The sequence below is a fragment of the Etheostoma spectabile genome, chromosome 13 (assembly GCF_008692095.1).
Source record: "Etheostoma spectabile isolate EspeVRDwgs_2016 chromosome 13, UIUC_Espe_1.0, whole genome shotgun sequence".
NCBI lineage: Eukaryota > Metazoa > Chordata > Actinopteri > Perciformes > Percidae > Etheostoma > Etheostoma spectabile.
The window spans coordinates 5,083,257-5,108,505 of NC_045745.1; the positions used below are offsets into that span (position 1 = coordinate 5,083,257).

The 25,249-nt window shown below is 41.9% G+C and overlaps 2 protein-coding genes across 3 annotated transcripts in view; both read left to right on the top strand.

Moving 5' to 3' along the window:
- LOC116700971 (scavenger receptor cysteine-rich domain-containing group B protein) overlaps positions 1 to 8,964 on the top strand; it is a 13,143-nt gene extending 4,179 nt beyond the window's left edge. Inside the window, exons 3-12 of one of the 2 annotated variants that reach the window (XM_032534484.1) lie at positions 484 to 516; positions 1,674 to 1,712; positions 2,267 to 2,569; positions 2,666 to 2,734; positions 4,309 to 4,623; positions 6,464 to 6,532; positions 6,800 to 6,868; positions 7,042 to 7,356; positions 7,944 to 8,033; positions 8,143 to 8,963. In XM_032534484.1, the coding sequence (XP_032390375.1) occupies positions 484 to 516; positions 1,674 to 1,712; positions 2,267 to 2,569; positions 2,666 to 2,734; positions 4,309 to 4,623; positions 6,464 to 6,532; positions 6,800 to 6,868; positions 7,042 to 7,356; positions 7,944 to 8,033; positions 8,143 to 8,459 (1,619 nt within the window). In that variant the 3' untranslated portion in view covers positions 8,460 to 8,963. Of the gene's footprint in view, positions 1 to 483; positions 517 to 1,673; positions 1,713 to 2,266; positions 2,570 to 2,665; positions 2,735 to 4,308; positions 4,624 to 6,463; positions 6,533 to 6,799; positions 6,869 to 7,041; positions 7,357 to 7,943; positions 8,034 to 8,142 lie in introns of both variants that reach the window. The other variant, XM_032534485.1, reaches the window with a different exon arrangement.
- A 1,608-nt stretch (positions 8,965 to 10,572) lies between these two features.
- ywhag1 (3-monooxygenase/tryptophan 5-monooxygenase activation protein, gamma polypeptide 1) lies at positions 10,573 to 24,961 on the top strand. Its single transcript, XM_032532691.1, has 2 exons — positions 10,573 to 10,840; positions 22,809 to 24,961. The coding sequence occupies exons 1-2, from the start codon at positions 10,754 to 10,756 to the stop codon at positions 23,463 to 23,465; spliced, it is 744 nt and encodes a 247-aa protein (XP_032388582.1). The 5' UTR covers positions 10,573 to 10,753; the 3' UTR covers positions 23,466 to 24,961.
- Positions 24,962 to 25,249: the final 288 nt, after the last annotated feature.

Genomic DNA, 25,249 nt, shown 5'->3' on the forward strand with positions numbered 1-25,249 from the left:
TGCAACTGCTTAAATAATATGCTAAAATGTATGCTAAATGTAAATAAACCAATTTGATGGCCCCTTTCTCAGTAGTTTTCAAATGAGGGACATCAACATTATGCTGGCCACTCCAATTTTTATTTTAATAATTCAAAGGGAAAAGGTTACTCCTGCCATAAACTGAAACAAATTGCGTCACACATGATTTGATTTCTTGTGCGTCTGTGCTGACCTGACATGTACGGGACGTTAGTAATGCTCGTGAACCGGGTGTGGCTGCAAGTGAACTCCCTGTAGATGAGAGCTTTTGTGTCCACAGTCACTGTCGGCCCTGTGTGTACCAGTGATAGCAGGCAAAAAGCCCTGAAGTTATTTAGAAGGGCTTAGCGTCTACTTATTGGACGTTATGGATCATCAAATATCAAGAAAGAACAATTTATTCAAATGTGCTTGTTGTATTTGTCTCTTGATGAACCCAAAATATTTGCATTCCAATTTCAGGAGACGTGAAGATAGAAAGACGGGCTGTAAACGGTAAGTGATATTTAAGTTTTTTTTTTTTTTTACTTTTTCACTTCAAGAATAAGAACTGTGTCTCCCTAGAATATAAACCAGAACGTAACCTGGATGTGAGGCTGTAAACGGATGGATTCCCAGCCCCTGATGCTAAATTAGGTAGTTTTACTATATGTACTGGATATACACTGTACATGTTTCAATGCCACACACACATGGTGAAGCCTATGAATTGACCTACATTGGATATGTAGAAAAATCTGGGGTCTGTGAGTTGTTAAACCGAAGATAGTCTTTAGGCTTCTACTGGTCTAGAATCGGTGTTGAAGCACACACTTTTCAGAAACATGGACCCTCTGTGTTTTGCATATAAAATATCTATTGATTAATTTGGCTAACATTAAGAACACGCATTCAATTTAATGCCATAATAGAGAGAAATGTGATTATGTGCTGTATTTCCCCACTCAGTGATGAGAGTTTAACTTAGATGCTATATACCACTAGCCTGACGTCGTCATACTCAGATTCTAGTCAGAATAGGAGTCTGATTCTACTCCATTGGGCTGGGATTGTGGGGTCTTATTTCCAAACCAGGAAATAAAATGCCTCTGCATTTAATTGGATAGAACTACCGACAATCGGAGTAACGCTCCATCTTCTTAGCGACCATCGGGGTCAGCTGATAAATTAAACTTTGCCGAATCCCATAGTAAGGATGGCAAAAACGTCTTTCCGATTGACAAAGGCCTTGATCGCGGTTCTCTGATCCTCTTTTAAAATGACTTTCCACTGCTCCTTTAAACCACAAATTTAAACTTCATGGTGGCACTAGATGAAAAGTCAGGGGATCCTCCCATTTAGTAGGATTTGTCCTCTGAGGACCATGAGTGTCTCTGAATGTACGTGTGAATGCATGAAGTGTTATGGCAATCAATCCAAAAGTTTTTTGACTTGTCATCCCTTTCCATGCTGCTAGGAGGCTAAAAATCCAAATTAAAGGAATGGGCTGACATGTTGATATTGTAGTGGCTGTTCTACATGATCTGAACAGGTCTCCCATTTCCAGTCCATGTCTAGTGTTACAGAAAAATATATACAGAGTACAGCAACTATGGAAGACCAAGAGCCTGCTGTCAACAAATAATTTGACCTCTTTCTCTCTCTCTCTCTAGCAAATGTCATACAAAGCCCCATGAGAACACAGTACCCAGGTAAGCATGATCTAGACAACCACCTCCACCTTAGCACCTGCCCGGACGCTCATGTTCAAAAATACTTGTTTGCATCCTGGCCACGACATGGAAACCTCCCGTATCAGTGGCTGGCTATGTGTCAGGGGAAGAACGTGCCTGGGGCTTATTAAACAAGGTCACTTTCCCAGCTCTCCATTTCCCTAATCTCCATTTATTTGCTATGTAACCTCCCATTCTCCTGCATCAACCTCACTCCCTTCCAAGGAGTCACGTGGCTTATTTTGAGCCTTAACTTGGCAGGATTAGACATTTTGCTATTAACTGTCATTACATTAGAACCTGTCTTCATTTCTTGTTTCCCTGTTTTAAAACGTAGTCCTGTTGTTAAAATGTCTCTCAGACAGTAGAGCTTTTATAAGCCTCAGATTTCTCCTCATCCTCACCTTGATCATAACCAAACCACCCAAACATACTGTACTTATCTACTCAAAGACAGGGAGTTGAGTTGTGTTTACACGCTGACAGCAGATTAATGTGACAGATGTCAGACATATCTGATTTTCTCTCCGAAGTACAACTGGTGAACGGACGTAACAGGTGCGAGGGCCGGGTGGAGGTGTTCTACAATGATTCATGGGGCACCGTGTGTGACGACGACTGGGACATGGTGGACGCCAACGTGGTGTGTCGGCAGCTGGGCTGCGGAGTGGCTGTGGCGGTGGGGACCAGCTCTCAGTTTGGACAAGGCTCAGGGCTCATCTTACTGGACAATGTGGACTGCAGAGGAAGTGAAGCGGACATCAGCCAGTGTCGTACTCTGGACTGGGGTGTCCACAACTGTTACCACTATGAGGATGTGGGGGTTACCTGCAAAGGTAAGGTCTTTATACTTTTTGGTAGTTGGTGTAACCCTGGACAGAAAGGCGGACAAAGTGACTAACATTCCTGCTTTCTTTTCGTTTTGCTGCTAGAGCCAGCAGTGGTGGGGGGAAAAGGTTTTGTGGATCCCATCACACCCCCTGTGCAGAACTCAGGTTTACGTAAGTGATCCCTGCTTTTATTGGAATGAGAGTGGTCTTCTGCCAACCTGAAATATCAGAGGGATGAATTATGCTTTTTTTGAATGTAGTTTGGGGTCGCAGTAGCTCATTCCGTAAGGTTGGGTTGAGAACCGAAGGGTCGCTGGTTCAAGTCCCGGTACGGACTACAGTATGTAGTGTGGACTGGTAGCTGGAAAGATGCACTTCACCTACCTCAATAGCTCATTTGGTAGAACGGGCGCCCATATATAGAGGTTCACTCCTTGACACAGCCGCCAGGGTTTGACTCCAATCTGCGGCCCTTTGTAGCATGTCATCTCTCCTTTAGCTTTCCTGTCAAATAAAGACTAAAAATGCCCCCAAAAAATGATCTTTAAACAATAATAATGAATGATTACTCGTTCATTATTTCATTGTGTGGGTTTAAAATACAGGAATCACAGTCAGGTTCATTTAGAAATAAGGTTTATAAAAAAAATAATGTGATTTCAGTTTTGCGGAACTGTCACGACATTTTCCACAACATCAAAAAGCTATTCAGCTCAGTGAAAATTAACTTGGTAAAACATACACCTAAAAGGTGTCTTGAATTCCAGGCGGGTCCAATTGTTGCTGGGTTTGCCTTTGTTGTGGTTCCCCCCCACCCTGCCCCCCTTAATTCCTGAGAGAATTACAAGAGACTAGAACAGAATGTTGTTAACAAGTGATGTATTTGGCTACCTTTCCAGTGGCCTCTATAACATTCTCTGGGGATGTAGTGACGCCATCCAGATTCATGGCTTCCTTACAGATGAAACACATTTTTAAATGATTCTGTGTGTGTCTATGTGTCTATTATCTCTGTCAAGGTGTGTTTTTGTTAGAGACAAGGCTTAAAATGACAACATCTCTGCTTTGTGTTATATGAGATGTTTACCTTTACTCCCCTACTTCATATTACGTAGTATGTATTGTATAGGACTACGCCCTTCTCATGTCCCCTGTATCAATGTCTGTTAGTTTTATATTTTCTTATTTTTTCACTCACAAATCCAGATACTGTTTTCTCTGACATGCCCCCAAATTCGCACACATTCAACCTTAATAGAGATTCTAATTAGGGCGGCACAATATATTGTTTTATCGTCATCGTGGGGGGGCAAGGTGGAGGCTGGGGGTGTGGCCTTTACCAACAGCCACTTTGCTCATTTGAAAGCCATGATGTCTCTCTCTCATGGGGGGGGGGATTCTCTGGGCGGGCAAAGCAGAGAAAGGGGAGGTCACCTGGCCCCTTATGACCTCATGAGGACCAAGATTCTATTCTAGATACCCGGGGCTTGGTTTACACCCATTTCTAGGCTCTGGGGTACCAAAGGCAGGTTGGGGGAACGGATATTAATGTTAAAAAACCTTGTAAAGTGAAATTTACATGCCATGGGGCCTTTAAAAGTTTATTTATCGCAAGTAATATTGTATTGTGATATTCAACATGATTGCATATTGTATCTTTTACTCATATTGTGCAGCCCCAATTGTCTAATATATCCTATAGAGAAATATGTATTTAAGCTCTCCTTTCCATCCATCTTTTTAAGGAGATGGCACCATCCGTCTGGTGAATGGACAGAATGCCTGCCAGGGGCGGGTAGAGATCTACTACCAGGGAGGATGGGGGACAGTGTGTGATGACGACTGGGTCTTCAACGATGCCCGGGTGGTGTGCCAACAGATTGGCTGCGGTAGCGCCGTCTCTGCACACACCAACTCCTACTTTGGCTACGGAACAGGACAGATTCTCCTCGACAACGTCAACTGCTACGGCACTGAACTGGAACTGGCGAAATGCAAAAGCCTGGGCTGGGGCAAACACAACTGTGGCCATCATGAAGACGCTGGGGTCACCTGCACTGGTACACTGCTCTCAGTCATGGAATATGCATTAACACAAGTTGCAGACATGTAAACCAGGAACTATTATTATTCAAACAAATAACTAAGCAAGACTAAGGGCCTTGCACCCAGCGCAGCGCAAAGCCCGACGCAAGTGTCAATTTCCTGTTCAGCGCCCACGTTGATTAAATAGTAAATGCACCTGCGTCCACGGCCGCGCTGGTCTTACAGGGAGGTGTGTTCAGGTGCATTCTGCGGCGTGCTGGTCTTACAGGGAGGTGTGTTCAGGTGCATTCTGGGCGTGTGGTCTACAGGGAGTGTGTTCAGGTGCATTCTGGGCGTGCTGGTCTACAGGGAGGTGTGTTTCAGGTGCATTCTGGGTGCGCTGGTCACAATTGAGGTGGTTCAGGTGCATTCTGGGCGTGCGGTCTTACAGGGAGGTGTGTTCAGGTGCATTCTGGGCGTGCGGTCTTACAGGGAGGTGTGTTCAGGTGCATTCTGGGCGTGCATTTGGGGTGCTGTCTACAGGGGGGTGTGTTCAGGTGCATTCTGGGCGTGCTGGTCTTACAGGGAGGTGTGTTAGGTGCATTCTGGGCGTGCTGGTCTTACAGGAGGTGTGTCAGGTGCATTCTGGCGTGTGGTCTTACGGAGGTGTGTTCAGGTGCATTCTGGGTGCGTGGTCTTACAATTGAGGTGTGTTCAGGTGCATTCTGGGCGTGCTGGTCTTACAGGGAGTGTGTTCATGGCATTCTGGGCGTGCTGGTCTACAGGGAGGTGTGTTCAGGTGCATTCTGGGCGTGCATTCTGGGCGTGCTGGTCTTACAGGGAGGTTGTTCAGGTGCATTCTGGGCGTGCTGGTCTTACAGGGAGGTGTGTTCAGGTGCATTCTTGGTGTTTTGTCATCTTGAGGCACAAGATTAAGACACAGTAAGTGGCATGCTAAACACAACGTATTGGTACATGTCCACTGTTATGCATCATTTACCCACTTTATTGTCTATGTGAGCAGCCAGCCAATGCATTCCGGTAGCTTTGCAGGGACTTTTGAGAAGTGAGCATCGTCATAATTGTAGGAGGGTATAGCCTGTTTTCTGTGCATGTCATAGGTCATTGACGGGAAACTGATGACTGCTTGTAGCAAGCCCACTAGCGTGTAATGCTGGGAAGCAGGGCGATAACTTCCGTGAAAAAAAATGCCACAGTGAACCATGAGGCTGAGGCTGAGGGGAATGTCACAGGTTTGGAAGAATTTGGTCATAAACCTTGGCCAATGATCCTTTTGAGGGACATTTGTGAATTCATGACAATTATCATTGTGAAATGTTATTAAAAACCACAAATGTGAACCTTATGGTGGCAATAGAGGAAAAGTCAGTAGGATTCACCTTCTGGGGACAAAGAATGTCCAAACTGAATGTCAAGGCAATCCATTCAATAGCTGCTAGCATGACAACCATTTATCATACTGACTATGTACTGCGATATCATTCATTTCTTCTCGTGCTACTGATGATGATAATGCAAGTTGTAATATTAGTAGTAGTGGTAATAGTAGTGGTTGTAAAAGTGGTGGTGGAGATATTTAAGAAGAAGAAGACATACTTTGAATGACCCTCAAGAGGAAATGATCATATGTAGAGAAAATTTAATGTCAATTAATGTCTAAAATCTTAATGTAATTTATTGAATCTCAGTGGATATTAAATTAGGAGGATGAAAAGTGATTAAAATGGCAGTAATATAGCATTAGAATCTTTGTAAGTAATAAGCAGTAGTAAACAATAGTAAGTAGAAATTCTAATAGTGGAAGTTGTACTGCATATATAAAAATGATTTAATTTTAATTTCTACCCACTTCAGGATCCACCACTGTACCTCCTGTGGCAACAGAAAATAAGCGAGCTCTCTGGCCAACATATGACACTGAAGGTATAAACCCATAATATACAGTAGATGTTTATCTGCCAGCAAACATGCACACACGGATTATTACTCTCTTTTCATCAGCATGTCCAATTTGTTTTACTGGATTTGGTTTTTCCTCCGTAAAAATAAAAATGTGAACTTTTGCCAAATGACCAACAGGGAGAGCCATTTCTCCTTTAAGGTGGAACAGACTGACCTCACCATGATCATTGTAGGCAGGTAGTTGTGTTTTAAGAATTGAATTTTATCATGTGAATCTCTTCCCTCCAGCAACAGCAAAGGTTCCAGTCACCACGTTACCAACTACAACAACTATTACCACAACTTACACAACGAAAGGTAACAATATATACACTTTGTTATACAAAGAAAAAAAACATGTTATAAATTTGTGATAAATATATGGCAAATTGATTTAACGTTGGAATGACCAGGGAATATAATAGCCTTTAATGCAATTATCATAAAAACATACACTACTATTATGTACCTGTATATTAATTCCTGTGCAGGCACACCATCCATTCGTGTTGTGAATGGCAACGGTAGCTGCCAGGGTCGTGTCGAGGTCCTCTACAAAAATATTTGGGGGACGGTGTGTGATGATGACTGGGACATGACCAATGCCAAAGTGGTGTGCAAGCAGCTAGGCTGCGGCCCAGCCATTGCACCCACGGTCCTGGCCTACTTCGGCTACGGGACGGGTCCCATCCTGCTGGACAACGTGGATTGCGGTGGCTCCGAGCTGGAGCTGTCCAAGTGCTTCAACCTGGGCTGGGGTCAACACAACTGTGGCCATCATGAGGATGCTGGGGTTATCTGTGCACGTAAGACCTGATCGGACCTCTCTAACATTATATGGGGCTACAGCAGACTCCATTAGGCATGTACATTTGTGACATACATTATACTGAACATTGGAAATGTCTGGACCACAAACCTCTTTCTTAAGTAATCAATTCCACTAAAAGTTCGTACTTCCCTTTCTATTGGTCATCTGTGCTCTCTGCTGAGCTGCAATGCATGATATGCAGTACCCAGACAGCCCAGAGAACATAAAAAATACAGTGGATGAGTCAAGGCACATCAGTGTCACTGCCTGCCTGCAGGCCAAATCTTCAAGGCTAAATCAGAAGCACATACAGACTTCACTTTACTGTGCTTAGATAATACATCCTTGGTTTCAGATTGATCGGAAAATATGATTGTACCATTTCTTTCTAAAAGGCAGCAGTTTTTAGTCAATTGTCTTCAGAAGGTAATTAGAATGGCAAATCGGACATGTATTTTACAAAAAGCTGTCAAAGAGTGTCTTTGTATTGTTACCTGACACATTGTAAATTGCTTTTGTGACCTGATATTTCCTCAGTAGGCCCAGCACCCTGAAGCATCACTCTTTTTTTCTTTCCATTAGCTTTTGAATTGAACGTGGTAAATGGACGTGGCTTTGGAATAACAGAAAGCATACCTGCCACCACCCCCACCACCACACGACCACCTGAGGGTAGGTTAAACATATATTTAATCAGCGCAACATCAACCCATTTTTCCCAGGACTAGGTCTTAAAAAGAGGTAAGAATTAGAACCGATGTTACTCCTTTGTTTTTCACAGGAACGGTGAGACTGGTGGGTGGCCAGCACCGATGCGAGGGTCGGTTGGAAATGTACTCAAATTCTGGATGGGGCACAGTGTGTGACGATGCTTGGGACCTCCCGGACGCTCGGGTTGTGTGTCGCCAGCTGGGCTGTGGAGAGGCCACGGCGGCTCGGGGAGAAGCGTTCTTCGGGCCCGGCACAGGGACAATCCTGCTGGACAATCTCAAGTGCAGCGGTGCCGAGGCGTCCCTGCAGGAGTGCTCCCATATACCCTGGAATGTGCACAACTGTGACCACTCTGAAGATGCTGGCGTCACATGCTCGCTGTCGTGATTTCAGCAGAACCACACACCCATCGCCACCATGGGTAGGAAGTGGGCGAACCAACTTGGGACTTGTATGCATTATGTAAATAATAGCTCTCACCTTGCTGAGGGAATACTCCACCACCACAACATACAAAATAACTAATATGACAATATACTATAAACTATCTATTAAGCACTTTATAAATAAATATGATATTAAAGACAATGTACATCGTTTTTTTATAAAGACAAACAACGATTTTCACTCCTTTTTGCCCCTTAAAAGTTACTGTACATGTGATTCTTTGATAATTAAGTGAAATACTGGATGAAATCCTACAATTATTATTGTGTGGATAAAGGTAGACAGGTTTGTGGACTTCAGTTCCAAAATTTCCCAAATATGTACTGTATGATAAAACAACTTCTAAACTACAAACCACAAGAATGCAACATAGCAGAAACATCCATAATTAAATGTGTTATCCATGAATGTGAATACACAGCATCTCTCCATCTTCAAATAAATGATGTGCTACCTGTGTTTTGTAAACCATCATATTAATAAATGTAACTAATAATCATTTCCATGTGACAAAATAAATGTTCTTATTTTTCGGTATATAATTTATTTCCTGTGTAAAAACAGAGAGGAATTTGTATTCTTCTTTTATGGCACATACAAATATGTTGACTCTACCATTTCAATTTGTCCAACAGAGAGGACTTGTGGGTCATTTCCTCCCTTTTGTTGTTTAACATTTGAAGCTAATTGTTAAGCTAATGCATGATGTTAGCTTAGTCTGTCTATTTTTCCAAGAAAAAAACCAATATTGCTAATAAAACTTAGTTGATATGTAATTCTTGAATGAAATAAACCAATTGCTACGCAATACAATTAAGCTTTTTAACTGCACCCAATTTGGACAACATCATAATGACTGACACAACAGGGCCACGTGATAATTACAGGATAATGATAAAATGTAGTGTAGTAGCAAAAGTTGAGCATAAAGTTATGCAACTGACTCAATGATGTCAATTACACAGCAGTATCGGTGCAAAGCTGGCTAACATTAGCAACAGTAAGCTAATGGTCATACCCCACTACTAAGTAAAAGTACGCTATGCGGAAAAATCCTCACAGTTTAGAAACGATCAAAGCAGTTCTGTCAATCAACAACCAAAAGTGATTAATTGGCTAATCATTTCAGCTGGACTTGCAGTCTTATATTGTTCAAAAGGTTCAATTTATAATAAAACATTGTATTTTATAAACTACATGTGTTTTAAGGGCAAAACATCTAAATCTCCATCTCTCTGAAATGTAGTGGAGTAGAAGTAGGAAGTGGCATGAAAAGAAAAAACTCAAGTAAAGTAGGCATACAGTACCTCAAATGCATAGTACAGTACTTAAGTAAATGTACTTAGTTACATTCTACCACTGTTATTAACAATGTAAATAACTTGGTAACGATGTAAATGTTGGGATGGTAATACCTCAGTCCGTAGGGAGCTGGGTTGGGAACTGGAGGGTTGCTGGTTCGAGTCCTCCAAAGTGCTCTTGAGCAAGGCACCAAACCCCCAACTGCTCGGGGGAGCCTTTCCATGGGCAGCCCCCCCAACTTTGACATATCTCCATTTAGTGCATGTATAGGTACTGGACATGTGTGTGTAATTCAAGCCTGTGTGTAACGACAACAGAGTGTAAATTGTAATTTCCCCTTGTGGGATTTATAAATTATACATTTTTATTACATTGCAAACATTGTATTCAGCTAAAAATGAAAAATTTGACACCAAGCCCATCTTCAAGACAGGGCCACATTATCAGGAAGGCCCCTATCATGTCAGTAGTGCTAGGCTAACCATACTACTAAGTCAAAGCCAGGCCTTTGGAGCTGGGTCTGGGGCCCAGAGCACTTGGCATGTGAGTACCCTACTGAACTTGGAAAGTGTGATAAAATACTCACTAAAGCGTTTGTCACCACTATATAAAAACACCCTCTTTTTCCTTGGATATGTGAAGTGTAATCCCTCCATTGCCTGACTGTAGGGCAATACTGTGCTGTCATTTTCTCTGGACTACCAGGCTCGCCCGTTACATCATTCTGGGAAGACACGCCTTTTTGGGTGGTGACACAACCGGGGGAAAGTGCTCGGAGGGGGAGGGGGTCCCGTCGGCAGGCACACAGACAGCAGGCAGCAGCTGCAGCGAGGAGGGACCGGTACCGTTACTCTGCATTAAAACATTTATATTACGATTTTTAGCTCCGAAACACACAAGACAGCAACACAAACACACAGACCACATCTAAAATGGTTGACCGCGAGCAACTGGTCCAGAAAGCCAGGCTGGCCGAGCAGGCAGAGAGGTATGATGATATGGCAGCTGCCATGAAATCGGTAAGTAGGCATCCTCTGTAATAACCTTTTCTCTTTTGAAACCTTTTTTTTTTAAATAGCCTTATGGATACGCGTGTGTATTTGCGAGGAATGTGTAAAAGCTAGCTAACGGTAAGCTAGCTAGCATTAGGGCAGTATCACGCAGGCAAGGCACTGTGTCTCTGGGTTAGGGAGCACATTATGATTTAGGCGAATAAGCCACACAAAACTGGTGTATGAAAGTTATGATCAAAGAATACGTTTATGTGAAAGACACAAGTGTTAATAGGATACATTACTGCTATAATAAGATTCGGGCAACATCATTTTGAACAGGACTGCAAGGCCGGTAAAAATTAGTTGACATTATCACCCGTTTGAGCACATTCAAAACCGTTTCGATAACGAGGTTCAATTGAAGTCCCTCGTTTGCGGTACATCAAAGGGTTTTATCGGCGGAGTGATGCGGTGGATTGGGGTCGAAATGCGGACTGTTTGATCTCGGGGCGGTGCCTTTCCCCAGCAGGCTCCTTTAAAAACGGCCAGGCTGTTAGGTTGTAAACGAACCGGGTGAAATAAAGCACAAAATAACTACTAGGGGCAATTTAATCGTCTGTCTGGAGCAAAAGTGGGCTTAGTAGCGTAAAAGTAGGCCGTTATTAAAACGAGCCCATCGAAAGATGCGCAAACTGGCGGAGCAGAGGACGGGCTAGGTGGTACCATGATGATGAGAGTGACATCGTAGGTTGTGCTGATGGCTGTGTTCCGGTTAATGCTGGGATATAACGGACTATCGATTTAGTGTGAAATACCTCTTTTCTTTAGCTTAATGTGGAGAATCTAGCAGGCAGTGTCCCGCCTATTGGTACCATTTGGCGCATTGGGAAGAGCAATGTTGGCTGAAGGTTGATCGCAATCGATTTGCGCAGAAGCAGCGCACATAATTCGAAGCGTTTACCTTACAGACGTGGGTGTGCTGGCGGACGGACAGCTTTCCAGAAAGCTCTGTCTGTGTAATGGCAGTAAACGGTCGTTTCGGGTCCGCAAACTGTAGCATGACGGGCAGCCCGTATCAATCGGTGCTGTGTGACAACCGCATCCCTGCGTCCTCGAACACTTCCAGCAGGTTTCCACACAGAGGCGTGCCGCAGCATCTGCCAAGATGCAGCACAGGCCCACCCGTAGTGCACCATTTCATAGGCAGATCTTTTATCACAGCTTCACAAAGGCTGCATCTCTCTATATCAGCGCTGTCGGGACAATAAGATCATAGAAGAAGGGACAAATTGGCAGGGGAAGTCAAGGAATGTTGTGCTGTGTGACAAGGCCCACTCCTTTATTTAAAAGAAGGGCCATAATGTCTGTGCAGGACTTAATATTGTGTCTGTTGTTACTAATGGTGACTTTTTTTTAGTGATATAAGAATAATGTCTAGTTGCTTGTACTATGTATTTTACTTTTTTAATAAGAGCTTAACAGTTTGGGTGCCTATAGTTTTATTCTTTTCCTCTATAAATGATCATAGAAAGACTTATATTTCCTTATTAAGACTTATTTTGCTTGTGTTAACAAGGCCAGACGTCAGCATGCGTGCCCAAGCTGTATAGGCATGTTTAAAAGTGGAGAAAGCAAGATTAGTGGAACTTCTTCTACCTTTCAACTTTAACTCCAAGAGTCAACAAGTAAGCTGTCAGCGTGTTTAAAGCCCACGCTGTTTGCCTCTCTCTAGGACCAGGCTGTAGTGGTAATGCCAGAGGGGGCCCAGCTCCACCCCTTTCCATTTATGCCGAGTCAGAGAGAGAGAGCTGCCCCTCACCCAGCCAGTCTCTCTGCAGCACTGGGCAGCGGGGTGTGTCTGCTGCCTCGCCCATCATTTAAGGGGAATCCCATGCCACTGCAGACATGGTAACTGCCCCGGTGGCAACGGAACCAAAAAAAAGAAAAAAAAATACAGGATTACAGAACACGACACTGCACCCATCCTCAGAAACCCGGCCCCGACATTCATTCTGATGAACTGCTGTTGGTGCTGTGTTTTCACCACTGCTTTGTAAGATTATAATAAAGTAGATATGAGGACAGCAAGTCATAATTATTTAGTCATATTTAGGGGAAATCAGATGTATTAACAAAGTTATTCTCAATATACGGGAGAGTCATTCCTTATTTGGGAGCTAAAGTAGCGCTAAAAAAGCAAGGTTTTAATGATTTAATGAACTGTAAATCAAAAAATGAAGACAACAGCAGAGTCATTGTCAGGCCTCCGATGTCTTTCCAAGTTCACTTTCAGGAGCTATGGTTGTCGTCACAGGTTTGGGAGAAGCATTCATTTCTGCTTGTCCTCTTTCTGTCTGTCGGCCACGGCTGGGAGTGATCAGTAATGCATTTTCAGTTGTCTGCTAAATATTTAGTACTACATTGGCTTTGTGTGGGCCTCTAGTGATTAGAGTAGCCTTGGACCAAGAGCCAGATAAATTGAATTAGGATCCTAGACTTCTATGTGAAAAAGCTACATGGACTGAACATTTTTAGTTGTTCAAAAAATGCTTCTGACCACAAACGATTCAAAGGGGATGGTTAAAGCCAAAAAATCATCAGAAATGTCTTTTGTGTTGCTTGAACTAAAATGTCATCAACATTGATGAAGGAGTCTTTAGGAGTTATTTTTGAGAGGGATTGGCTATTGAAGATTCATGTAAAAGGATCTTGGCACTACTGTGCATATGTAATGAAACTATTACATCATAGTATCCACATGGGAAAAGTGCCTCAGCCCTTTGATATAGTAATGACTCATTCTTGAAGGCTGACTTACACTATTCAATCTAAATCAGTGCACTAGGTTTAATATAAGAAAAATCATTTAGAGTGTTAAGAGTCTTTTTCACCAATATCTCTGGAAAAAAACATGCCAGTTTTGCATGTTGGAGCTGGGGATGCAGCGATGAACCCATTTTGCTATTAACCGTGCTTCAAAATGTCACGGTTAATTAGTCCTAAAAGCTCCGCTACACCAAGTGTTAACTGACTGCGCGTTATACGTAGCAGTGTGTGCAGTTCTTATTAAACCTGCTTGACAACATGCTCACACACGCCACACACATGAAATCAGACGCCAGTCACCGTGAGTACTGACTTTCAAAAGTGATTCAGCGCGTCCCGTGGCGGGAGAACTTACTGCTGCAAATCTTTAGCATTACATCAAGTCAGCAAACAGCAGTAAAGCAGAGCAGAGCCAGACCCTGACCCTGACCTCAGGACAGCTGCAGCTGCAACAGGGAGTTCCACCCGAGTTGGTAAGCTTTCTACCGACTTCATTGTTTGTTAACGCTGTTGGTTGAATGTTTGTTAGCTTGTTAATGTTACCAGCTAATGTTAACCTGTTTAATGTTAATGATGACATTACAGTTAACAGCTAATGAGTCAGAAGTCAACATTTGCCTTTACAGTGAGTGCACTGATGATAACGTCATGTTCGTGTGACAGCTCAAACATGTCTCTGACATTACTACTTACTCCCCTCCATCCCTTGTGGGGATGAGACTGCAAAGATATCTCTCCATCCCATTTATTCCTTGGCAACATGCTGCGTATCTCCCTATGACAGGGCATCTTGTCCAGCAGCTTCTCCCACCTTTAGAAACACCAGCTAACAAGGCCGTTTGTGGCCCAGAAGGGTCCAACTACTTCCTAAGATGGGCAGCACTGTTGTTGCCAACGTGGCCTTTATTTTGCTGTGACTGATTCCGCTGTAGTCTCCAATCTTTATATAAAAAGGTTGATGATTAATCATATACGCATTTTTAAAACATTCAAAACTGTTACCGTTATTTTGGTTTCAAAAAGCAGCAACTAACAACACATTCAAATCTATTGTTCATGTGATTTCCTACATTAGCAGTGAAATTAATGAATGCATAATAATGTGATTTTTCTTCGGACCATAATCGCGCCGAGAGAATCTATAATGGTGGCATCCCTAGCTGTAGCCCATTCCCATTCTGCAGGCTACACATTTTTTCTTTTCTTAGGGACATAACCATTCATTGAGATTCTTGAATGACCTTTTTCTACCTTGTGGGAAACAATTTTTACATTTCTTTCTTTTCATTTTCATACAAAACAGAAACAGATTTAATAAAACTGATAAAATAAGATGTAATGAAATGTAGTCTTTCAAGCCACATACTCAATTATTTTAAGTAAAATTGTCATTCTGCTGAGTTTACACTTTATTAATTTAGATCTTAACAGAGTAGGGACTTTCTTTGTGTTTTTTCACTAACTTTACCTTACAACTACCAGTGCTTCTTGGTTTGAGTAATGAAATAACCCAACATGCCTTTTGAGGGGAAACATAGAACCCTAATTCCCACAAGGGAAAAAAACATAAATTTCAGCTTTTGAAGCTGCTAAATCAAATCCTACCCGTTTGCAAGCCACACATGGTGATTACTCATTTTCCTACAAACCTGGATACGATACGCACAGAGACTTCAGTCTGCAAGTGTAGCTCAATACAAATGACTGCTAAATCACAAGAGTCACATAGTTACACAGAATTAAACTATTAACTACTAAACTAACTCTCTCTTTAGCCTTAATAATTACTAACTAATCAAGTCATACATGTTTAAAATAGAATACGTTTAAGTCCCCATTCTGTTCATGGAAATTGGCCAGTGTCATGTTCGATACTGGTCGGGATGGGGGTCAAGAAACCGTTTTTGAAAATGTATATTGGCCTATTCGGATGAACCAAACGTGGGTTTGACCCATTTTTCTGTACGGTTCCAAAAGGGCTATGACAGATCCCACCATCTGATGTCCAGGGGCCCCGTAGTAGCAGTCTAGAAAATATAGAATATATATTGTCAGGCTCAGAAATTAAGGGGGCCAAAAGGCAAAATTGCCAAATCAAATCTCAGAATGTCTAACATACACTCACAAAAACACATTTCATATACAGTAAATTCACTTATAATATCAATAGTATGCTTTTTATTTACTCATGTTGGCACAAGGTGGGGATTACTTCATGCATTTTAATCTGGGACCATTTCACATTAAAAAAAAACAACAACTTAATGCACTGATTACTAGAGATTTACCTAAATAGTGTTTTCTACATTGGAGAAAAGGAAATAATAACAAACGTAACAGAATAGCTAACGAACCGCCTGTCTTCATGCAAGTCGTTTGAAGATAAGCTTTAAAAACAGATGTTTATCTGTTAAAGCATGAGGTTTCCCACATATTTACAACATAATAACAGTAGGGATGTCCCGATCAGCATTTTAGGCCTCCGATCCTTATCCGATCTTTTAACCTCAAATCCGATCGGATTTCGAGTCCCAATCCGATATTTTGCCTTTAATATTGAAATTGATCAAACCCAAATATATTTTGAGCAAGTAACCCAACTTTTTATTAGACTAATATTTGATCAAAAAGCATTACTATTATTATTGTAAATCCCATGAAATGAAAAATCTTACCCAGATTTAAAGGTCAGCTTCAATTTAATATTTTAGACAAAAGTAAAAAGAAAAGCACTGACTTGGTACAGTATATATATAGAGCTGTTATTATAACAGCTCTATATCTGTATCAGTAGTGAGTGACCCTACAGGACCTAATAGAAATGTACAGCATACACTTGCTCTATTGTGAGTGGGACTGATTCAGTGTGGGAGTGCCAAAATCTAAAATATGTAAAGATGTTATTTAATTAAACTATCATTATAATGTAACTATCCAAGTACTGAAATATACCAAACAACATTTAAGGGACATGGGGATTTTCTTTCCTTCTTGTGTGCACAATATACTTTTTTGTGAGCACTCAAAAGTATCTCATGCTCACAAGAAACTGCTAACGCTATGTGGCTAAAGTTAATATTTATTTTCACAGCATGAAATCGGTTAACAGTTAACAGTTACCATATCGCCTTTAAGTTTGTTGTTGACACTATAAGGGTTGTGTTTTCAGGAAGATTAATTCCTGCTTGGCAGCCATTTTGACTCAGATTGGGTTTTTTTTAGCCATAATAGTTGTTCCTGCCTTATGCAGAATATCCAACTGGAATATTCTGTTTACATGGCCTGTATCAAATTCAAATATTGGTGTGCATGTAAATGTACTCAGTGCTGCGTGGGGGAGTGATGTAGTAGGAGTGAGTAGGATGGTGCAGCCTGTGGAAGATATCTTCAACATCAATGTGAATTAGAGCCGGGCAATATATGGATAATATATCGACATTGTGATATGAGACTAGATATTGACTTAGATTTTGGAAATCGTAATATCATAAAATGTAAGTATGTTTAAGTGTTGTCTGTTCCTGGTTGTAAAGGCTGAATTACAGTAAAGCGATGTCATTTGGTGAACTTTACATTACTGATTATTATTTATCAAAAATCTCATTTTGTAAATATTTCGTTGTGGTATTGATATCAAGGTATTTGGTCAAAAATATCTTGATATTAGATTTTCTCCATATCGCCCAGCCCTAATGTCAATGTTTTTAATTTGACACCTATGATGACCTTCGTTTTAGATATGCATTGCTATAATCAGCTTGCTTTACTCGTTTTGGACTTCTTGTCCAGGGTGAAAAGGAAGCATCAAACTTCTACTTCTTTATTTCTGAAAATGAACACACGCCAAAACCTCAATCCAATTATGAATGCAGCCAATGTCATCTAAGGACATTTCAGTATGTCCCGAAATGAGTCTTGACTCACTGGTGAGTCACAAAGGCACTACAAGAAACGCCCACCTTACCCACCTAAACCCACTACTGTATAATCAGCTTCATTTCACATCTTACTTACATTTTCAGCTACATGTGCAGAATTGAAGTGAGTGATAATTCCCTACAACAGTGCTTTATTATCTTCATGTCGCATCATTCTGTTGCCTTGATGTCTTCTTTTCCATTTGCTTAGTGCACTGTCAACGAGTGCAAGGACATGAACACTCGCGGCATTTGACTCATCTTTCCTGACTTGCGGTTGTGACATAGTTCAAAGGAAAGAAAGGACAGCTAAAAAAGGAAGAAGTAGAGAGAGTATACATTCTTTACAGGAACTGAAAATATTTTCTCAATGTGTGAAAGTGTGTGGAAACCTGCACAACCTGCGTTTTTTTGGGATATTCACGTTACTTTCAGTTGAGCTGCAAAGATGAATCGATTTATGCCAACTATTAAATCAATCTGCAACTATTTAGATCATTGATTAATCGGTTTGAGCCATTTCTTATGAAAGACTTAACATTTCTTTAATTCCAGCTTCTCACATTTAATAGTTTCTTCACTTATGTATTCTTTACTTATTTATTTACAGTAAACTGAATATCTTTGAGTTGTGGACAAAAACAAGACATTTGAGAATGTAATCTTGGGCTTTAGGCAACACTGATCGTCATTTTCTGAAATGTTATAGACCAAACCAATAACAATTAATGGAGAAAATAATCGTTAGTTGTAGCCCTACTTTCAGGTGTCTCTAACATAAATTTTAGCAAATTACTCAAAAGTATTTTCACCGACACCAAACATGTTATTTTATAGAAAATTACACTTTTATTTTAGGTGGGAATCGGGCTGTCTAGGGAATCTTTCAAGCTTGCAAAAAAAACGTATTTGTCCCCCTGTCTTACGTTTATTCTGTTTTGTCTTCTCAGTTCATGGAGTGAAATGTCACATAAAACCACATTTGAAAACAGCATAGAAGAATAGTTGAAGTTGTTGCTTCATTGCTTTGGCACCATTATCATAAGGTTTATTTGTGTGGGATTGCATGGCCCTGAATGAGTTTACAGGATTATTGCAGACATGGAAAGTATGAAAAGAGGGATTTTGACAAGATGGGGACAGCTAGGTGATAGATCAACCCTAAAAACACAAGTGTGAAATGTCAGCCTGTGTGCCTGAGACAGTCTATGACCAAGCATTTGTAATGTGATTACACAGTAATATTATATACTCAGTCAGATCTGTCATTTTCTTGTGTTATCATAGAACTAAGAGGTGGCGTTATAACCCCCATATGACCACATATCTGCCTTTAACAATGAGCTAAAACAAGTGGGCTGAACTGTACACCCATTTTATTTATTTTAATAAGCCATTACTTGGTCATATTTGACACATGAGCACAAGGGCTAACTTTTACTGTCACTTTAGGTCATGTGTGTGTGTTACCTGTTTCTTTCTTTAATGCAGAACTAGTACTAACAGTGAGGCTAGGATTAACTAATGTTTGACCCTCTCCATACCAGTCCAGTTGCCTAACAAGGTCCACACATCTCCCTCATTCCTTTTAAGTGATCAACCCTTTATGTGTTTCCTTATTGGATAAGCACATCAGCTGTATTCACAGAATAACTACTGTCATATGTGGTAGCATAGCAACAAAGAACTACTCAAAGCTCGCACTACATCACCATTACTAAGATACACACATACTCCGCCTTGCATCCTCCTTTCCCTTCACCAAGGCTCCAGCCCTATTCACACCGCCAGTGATGCCAGATGTGTCACATCAGGTTAGGAGAGCCAAAGTAGTGAGCAAGTGAGCAAGGAAAAGACAGCATGGAACAGGAAGAAAAATCAGTGGCTGTGGGAATGTGACAAGTCTTTATTTTGTGAATTGAAAAATCCATTAAATAGAAATTCAAGGGGGTGGGCATTGAGGTCTAACCCACCCTCTACTCATCCTCTTACTCTCCCAGCCCTGCAGCCCTCACAGTGTCTGGTAAACATTAACGGTCATGCAAAGAACGGCCAAAGAGGAAGTTATTGATTGTCCTGCCTGGCCTTTGTTTGCATTAACGGTTGTTGGGACGTTTGACTGCCCTGTGCAAGGATGAGTCACGAGAGAGCAGGCAGACAGAGGGTGGACAGAGCTCTATTGTCATCCCCGATTCACAGCTTCCGTCAGGGCTTTCCACTCACCCTGCAGCCTTCTGAAACAAAGGCATGCATGTTTTTACAGAAGCGTTGTTTTTTTGACCTGTGTGTTGCTTCAGCACTACTCTGTTGGCTGAATTTACTGTAGGTCTGAGACTTATTTACACTAATTGTAATGTAATGGGCTATCGCATAGAACTGTATAAAGCTAAGGCTGTGCTTCAGCAAAGACTAATGGGGGGGCAGGCTGACTTTGTCCTGTGCTTGTAAGTGGGACCATTATGCAACGGATGTCAGTTTATTGTCTTCACAGTTAGCTAGTACAGAGGTTTTTACAACGTTATGTGTAGAAAAACTCCTTAGTGAGCACAACACAAGTTAATAGTACTGCTAGTGGCCCTCCAGAGGCTGCACCGTTAGGAAACAAGGCACGAAAAGCACTGTGGTTTGGTTGTTGGATGTCGCTAAAGATGGGGTATCCAAATACAAAGTTTCCTGCGATGAACATACATTTCCACTTTAAATTCCATGGCAGTTAAAAATGCAAATGGCTCATTGTCTGGGCAGCGTGAATGTGCTCAGACCAACCAACTAACATCACCATCCTCAGGCCCTGCTCGCCACCAGCAAGGTTGAAGCATGATAGAAGTAAACGTTTTCTTGTGGTTTTCTTGGGGTTTTCTTGTGGTTCCTCCAATGTTTCATGTGCAGACTGTTAGCTTTAGAATGATTTGTTTCCCGTGCAGAGCCATGGAAATGACATTGCTTTGGATGACTGCCAGTGTAAGAGTTGGCTGAAAGGTGTGAGATATGGCTTCCTTGCACTTATCCCCACCCACAGTGCTGCAGCGTTCCCCATACTACAGCCATGTCAGCATCCTTGTGGCCAGCATCTCCAGCAGAGATACAATGGCTCCCACAAACAAAGCATATTTTGCAGTCGCCATAGAAACAGGAGATTGCATCACTGAATGATTTTTGCCCTCCACCCCCTCCCTCTTACAGTAATCTTGGGGGCGTAGTTGTATGTAAAGATGTATCTAAGCTGGGAATGAGTTCATCAGATGAACACATGATTAGTCGCACGTATCAATAGAGACTGTAGTAACAACTGGACCAGGGATTAGCAGTTACTGTTGTTGGAGGCTAACCAAATCAGAGTGACACAGCTGTTAGCTCATCGTGACAGTGATGCATCTGAAAAGGTCACAGGTTTAAGCTTTCCTGTCCTGGAGCAACACACTGAGGCTCCGGCGTGTGTCGAGGATGCCGCACATACGCTATCATGTAGCACAACCTCTGGGGAATATGCAGTGTGATTAAAAGGTTCCAAAAGTGACCTCTCCGTGCCTTTCTAACACTGTGGCAGCAGTGTGCGACCCCCCCTGGGTGGTTCGGAGAAGACACAAGATGATACACCAACACAGCAAACAGGATTTACCTGAAATGTAATGTAAGAAATCTATTATTAATTTCAGCCACGCTACCATGGCAAATGGATGGCAATGTACAGTATGTCTGTTGATCAGTCCAAAAAATGGTTTGCTATGAAATTCATAGGCATTTATGTTCCCCAAAGGATGAATCCTCATAACTTGGATGATCCTGACTTTTTATCTAGCACCACCACCAGGTTATAGGTTTCACTAATCCTGTGAAACATCATCAACAACATTTTAGACAGACATTCAGGGTTTCCAAACGATGTATCCTGATGACTTTGAGGATTTTCTGACTTTTACTCTAGCACCATGTTTGTGGTTTTGAGTAAAATATCTCTACAACAATTGGATGGATTGCCCTGACGTTTGCCATAGACATAGATTTTCTCATCAGGAACTGTAATAACTTTGGTGATCCATTAACTTTCTATCTATCGCCATCATCTGGTCAAAACTTTCATTTGTCCTCAGCTCAGTCATTGTGTTAACTGTTAACAGGCTAATGTTAGCGTGCTAACACTAAACTTAGATGGTGAACATGGTAAACTTTCTAAAGTTAGCATGCTCAATTGGAACATGGTAGCGTGCTAATCCTAGCATTCCTAAGTACTGTTAGCATGGAATGGCTAGCATGGCTGTAGACTAGTCTTGTGTACACTAAAGGTCAACATTTCTTTTGCTGTTGTTAAGGGAATGCCTAGAAACTGAATCAGAGCAAATATTGCTGAGTTAATAAATGCTGAATGAAAGTACCCGTTACCAATACCAAGAAAGCTATGGATAAATGTTTCTAACAGAGAGAAGTCTATTTATTATTCTATTTCTTTTCTGGGGCATAAGGGTAAAAGCAAACCATCTTAAAAAAAGAAGCCAGCTTAATTGTTTCCTAATTAAAACACGAGTTTGAGTTGAGTTTATTGAACTCATGCTTACAGTAAAACAACTGAGTCCGTTTAAAACATAAAAAGTCCGGCCCTATAAAAATAAAGAGACTAAATATACAGTACATAGCAACACATATGCACCCATGTGTTTATGCTGACACTAGGGAACAAGGAGAGGATCACCACAATCACCTCAGTTTTTTACCCAGAATGCAGATTTACGTTGACCGATTTTTGAGTTCATTAATGGTATTGTGAAGAGCGGCTCCACGTGATTGGCCAGGGCCTCCTACTTTGCTATGCACATGGAACTGAATTCTGTACAAAAAAAAGAAAGTAACAACAGGCTTTATACTCAGAAAAGGTCTGTAAAGATGCCGCTGCTGCACAGTTCCAGTGGGGAGTCACAGATTAAATCCTCCAGCCAGACACAGGGCCGTCCAAACAAAACAAAACCACAGCCAATCAGGAGTCACCTAAGAGGATGATGTCAGTGAGCTGGAGGCGTGGTTTACCCGGCAGTGACGAGGGTGTTGTACAGTTTGTCTGGAGGCATCTGTGACAGGTTTCAGAATTGTTTTTGTGTGCGTCAATGATCACACTTTGTAGCATGTTGCATTTGTTTTGTCCAATTGTCAACTGTTAAATGTAATTGAGACATATGTCCACATATTTGACATAAATAAGACAACTGAAAGACAATGCTAACGACTGCACATTTTTCTTCCTTTCTTGTTTTCTTCAGGTCACAGAGCTGAACGAAGCGCTATCCAACGAGGAGAGGAACCTGCTCTCCGTGGCCTACAAGAACGTGGTTGGGGCGAGGCGCTCGTCCTGGCGCGTCATCTCCAGCATCGAGCAGAAGACATCGGCCGACGGCAACGAGAAGAAGATCGAGATGGTGCGGGCCTACCGGGAAAAGATCGAGAAGGAGCTGGAGGCCGTCTGCCAGGACGTGCTCAACCTCCTCGACAACTTCCTGATCAAGAACTGCAACGAGACGCAGCACGAGAGCAAAGTCTTCTACCTGAAGATGAAAGGCGACTACTACCGCTACCTGGCCGAGGTGGCCACGGGGGAGAAGAGAGCGGCGGTGGTGGAGTCCTCCGAGAAGTCCTACAGCGAGGCCCACGAGATCAGCAAGGAGCACATGCAGCCCACCCACCCCATCCGCCTGGGCCTGGCTCTCAACTACTCCGTCTTCTACTACGAGATCCAGAACGCCCCGGAGCAGGCGTGCCACCTGGCCAAGACCGCCTTCGACGACGCCATCGCCGAGCTGGACACCCTGAACGAGGACTCCTACAAAGACTCCACTCTGATCATGCAGCTCCTACGAGACAACTTGACGCTGTGGACGAGCGACCAGCAGGACGACGAGGGAGGCGAGGGCAACAATTAAAAATGAAAGAGTCCCAAAACCTCATTCTGCCAAAAACAACACAACACGCTCGCTCACAAATGATGACAAAAAAATAAAATTACTAGTTTAAAAAGTTCCTAGAAATTAAAAAAATAAATAAAGGGAGGGGGAGGGGCGGTGGAACATTGGCGGCCAATTTAGCCAACGGTACTGACGAGGCTGCTGTTCTTTATTTTTCAACAAATTAAAAGTGAAAAAAAAAAGGTTGAAGGAGGGAAGACAATTTTTAGTTTGAAAAATAACCTACGATTAAAACAATAATAAAAGATTGAAACCCCCTCCTCGGTAGCCTCTGCAGCATTTGCCAAAATACAACTTTAGAAGCAAGAGGCATGCGACGCATCGCAGTGTGACTGTTGGGGGACGGGAGCTTCACGCCGGCGGAGACGGAGCGGAGCTGTCTTATTGTATTTCGCGAGGGGAGGAGCATTCAGAAATTGTGTTTCGATGCCTGAGCAACCAGAAAATTAGAGTAACCTCGAATGTCATGGCCTTGCTTAGCGAGAGAGAGAAGGACGAGTGAGAGAGCAGACGGGTTACAGATGTGAAGACGGGCTTTCAATTGAGGGGTGTCGCACTTCATTGTGTAACTTCAAAACGTACCGACATCTTTAGTGGCACCACATAATGACCGTCGAGTGAAAAGCAGGTTGTCTCTGTTATTGAAGATAACAATAAAAAACATGTTTTCATTTGTGTCAGGTTATGTGTCCAGCTCAGTCACACAGTCATACTGTAACTAAAAATACAACTTCATAAAAGTAAAACGTAGTGCAGCTTGTCCATCTCACGTGCTGATGTGCTTTAATAAATCCATTCACTGTTTTTGGACACCTAATTCTTATCGTCGGTATTGTCGTTACCATAACGCAACGATTTGATTCACGGAAATCCAGATAGCGAAAGGAATAAATGGATTTTTATTTATTTTTTATTTTTTTAAATGTGGTGATTGAACACGATCATGAGCCCACCCATGTTGTCCAGTTATGCTATCTTCATAACAGTCTAGTAGGATGTCTGAAACGGCGCCTGGAAACGGACTTGACCAATGAACCCAGTAGAATTTGTGGACAGAGCACATGCAATGTTGAGTGGAAGCTCTAAAAGCAGATTTGAGGTTTGTGGATTTAATTTGTCTTCAGTTTCTTCCTGGTCAAGAAATGCACTCGCCTATTATACTGTTTCTTCAGTGTAAGATGATAACTGCTCCAATATTCTCCATAATATAATATTGTGCATGCTGGTGATGTATTTATACAGTAGCTTCAATTGATTAACTTATACAGTAGATGTTATGTATTCATATGAACATGGAATTACTAGACCTTAAAATCGGATTCTTTTCTATTTATTTCTTTTTATTGCGATTGTTAGCTAGACCTTATTTTAATCTGTGTTTTCTTTACTCCATTTGCTGAAGTACGCTATACCAAAACAGTGATTGTTGACAATAAATTGATCTGTTATGGACATCGCTATGGTCACATGCAGTTCTTGGTGAGGATGACAGGAACAGGAAGCAAAAATATTGGCTCGTGATTTAGGACAGCGGGAGTGGGTGTGGACACAGCGGGAGGTCTGCAGCGTGCACGGTCTTTCATGTGTTAGTAACATAGTAGTAATTAGAATACTAAAGATACTACGGATGGGACAATACACTCAAGTCGCCATTAAATACGATTCGCGATTTCTAGGTTCACGATGTGATTTTCTCCCGATTCTTTTTCACCGAATAAACTGCAGGCAGATAAAATATTCCT

Excerpts from the sequence above, each read along its gene's own strand:
- ywhag1 (XM_032532691.1), top strand. The coding sequence starts at position 10,754 with ATGGTTGACCGCGAGCAACTGGTCCAGAAAGCCAGGCTGGCCGAGCAG. Across the intron at positions 10,841-22,808 it reads TGGCAGCTGCCATGAAATCG|GTCACAGAGCTGAACGAAGC; the intron begins GTAAGTAGGCAT and ends TGTTTTCTTCAG.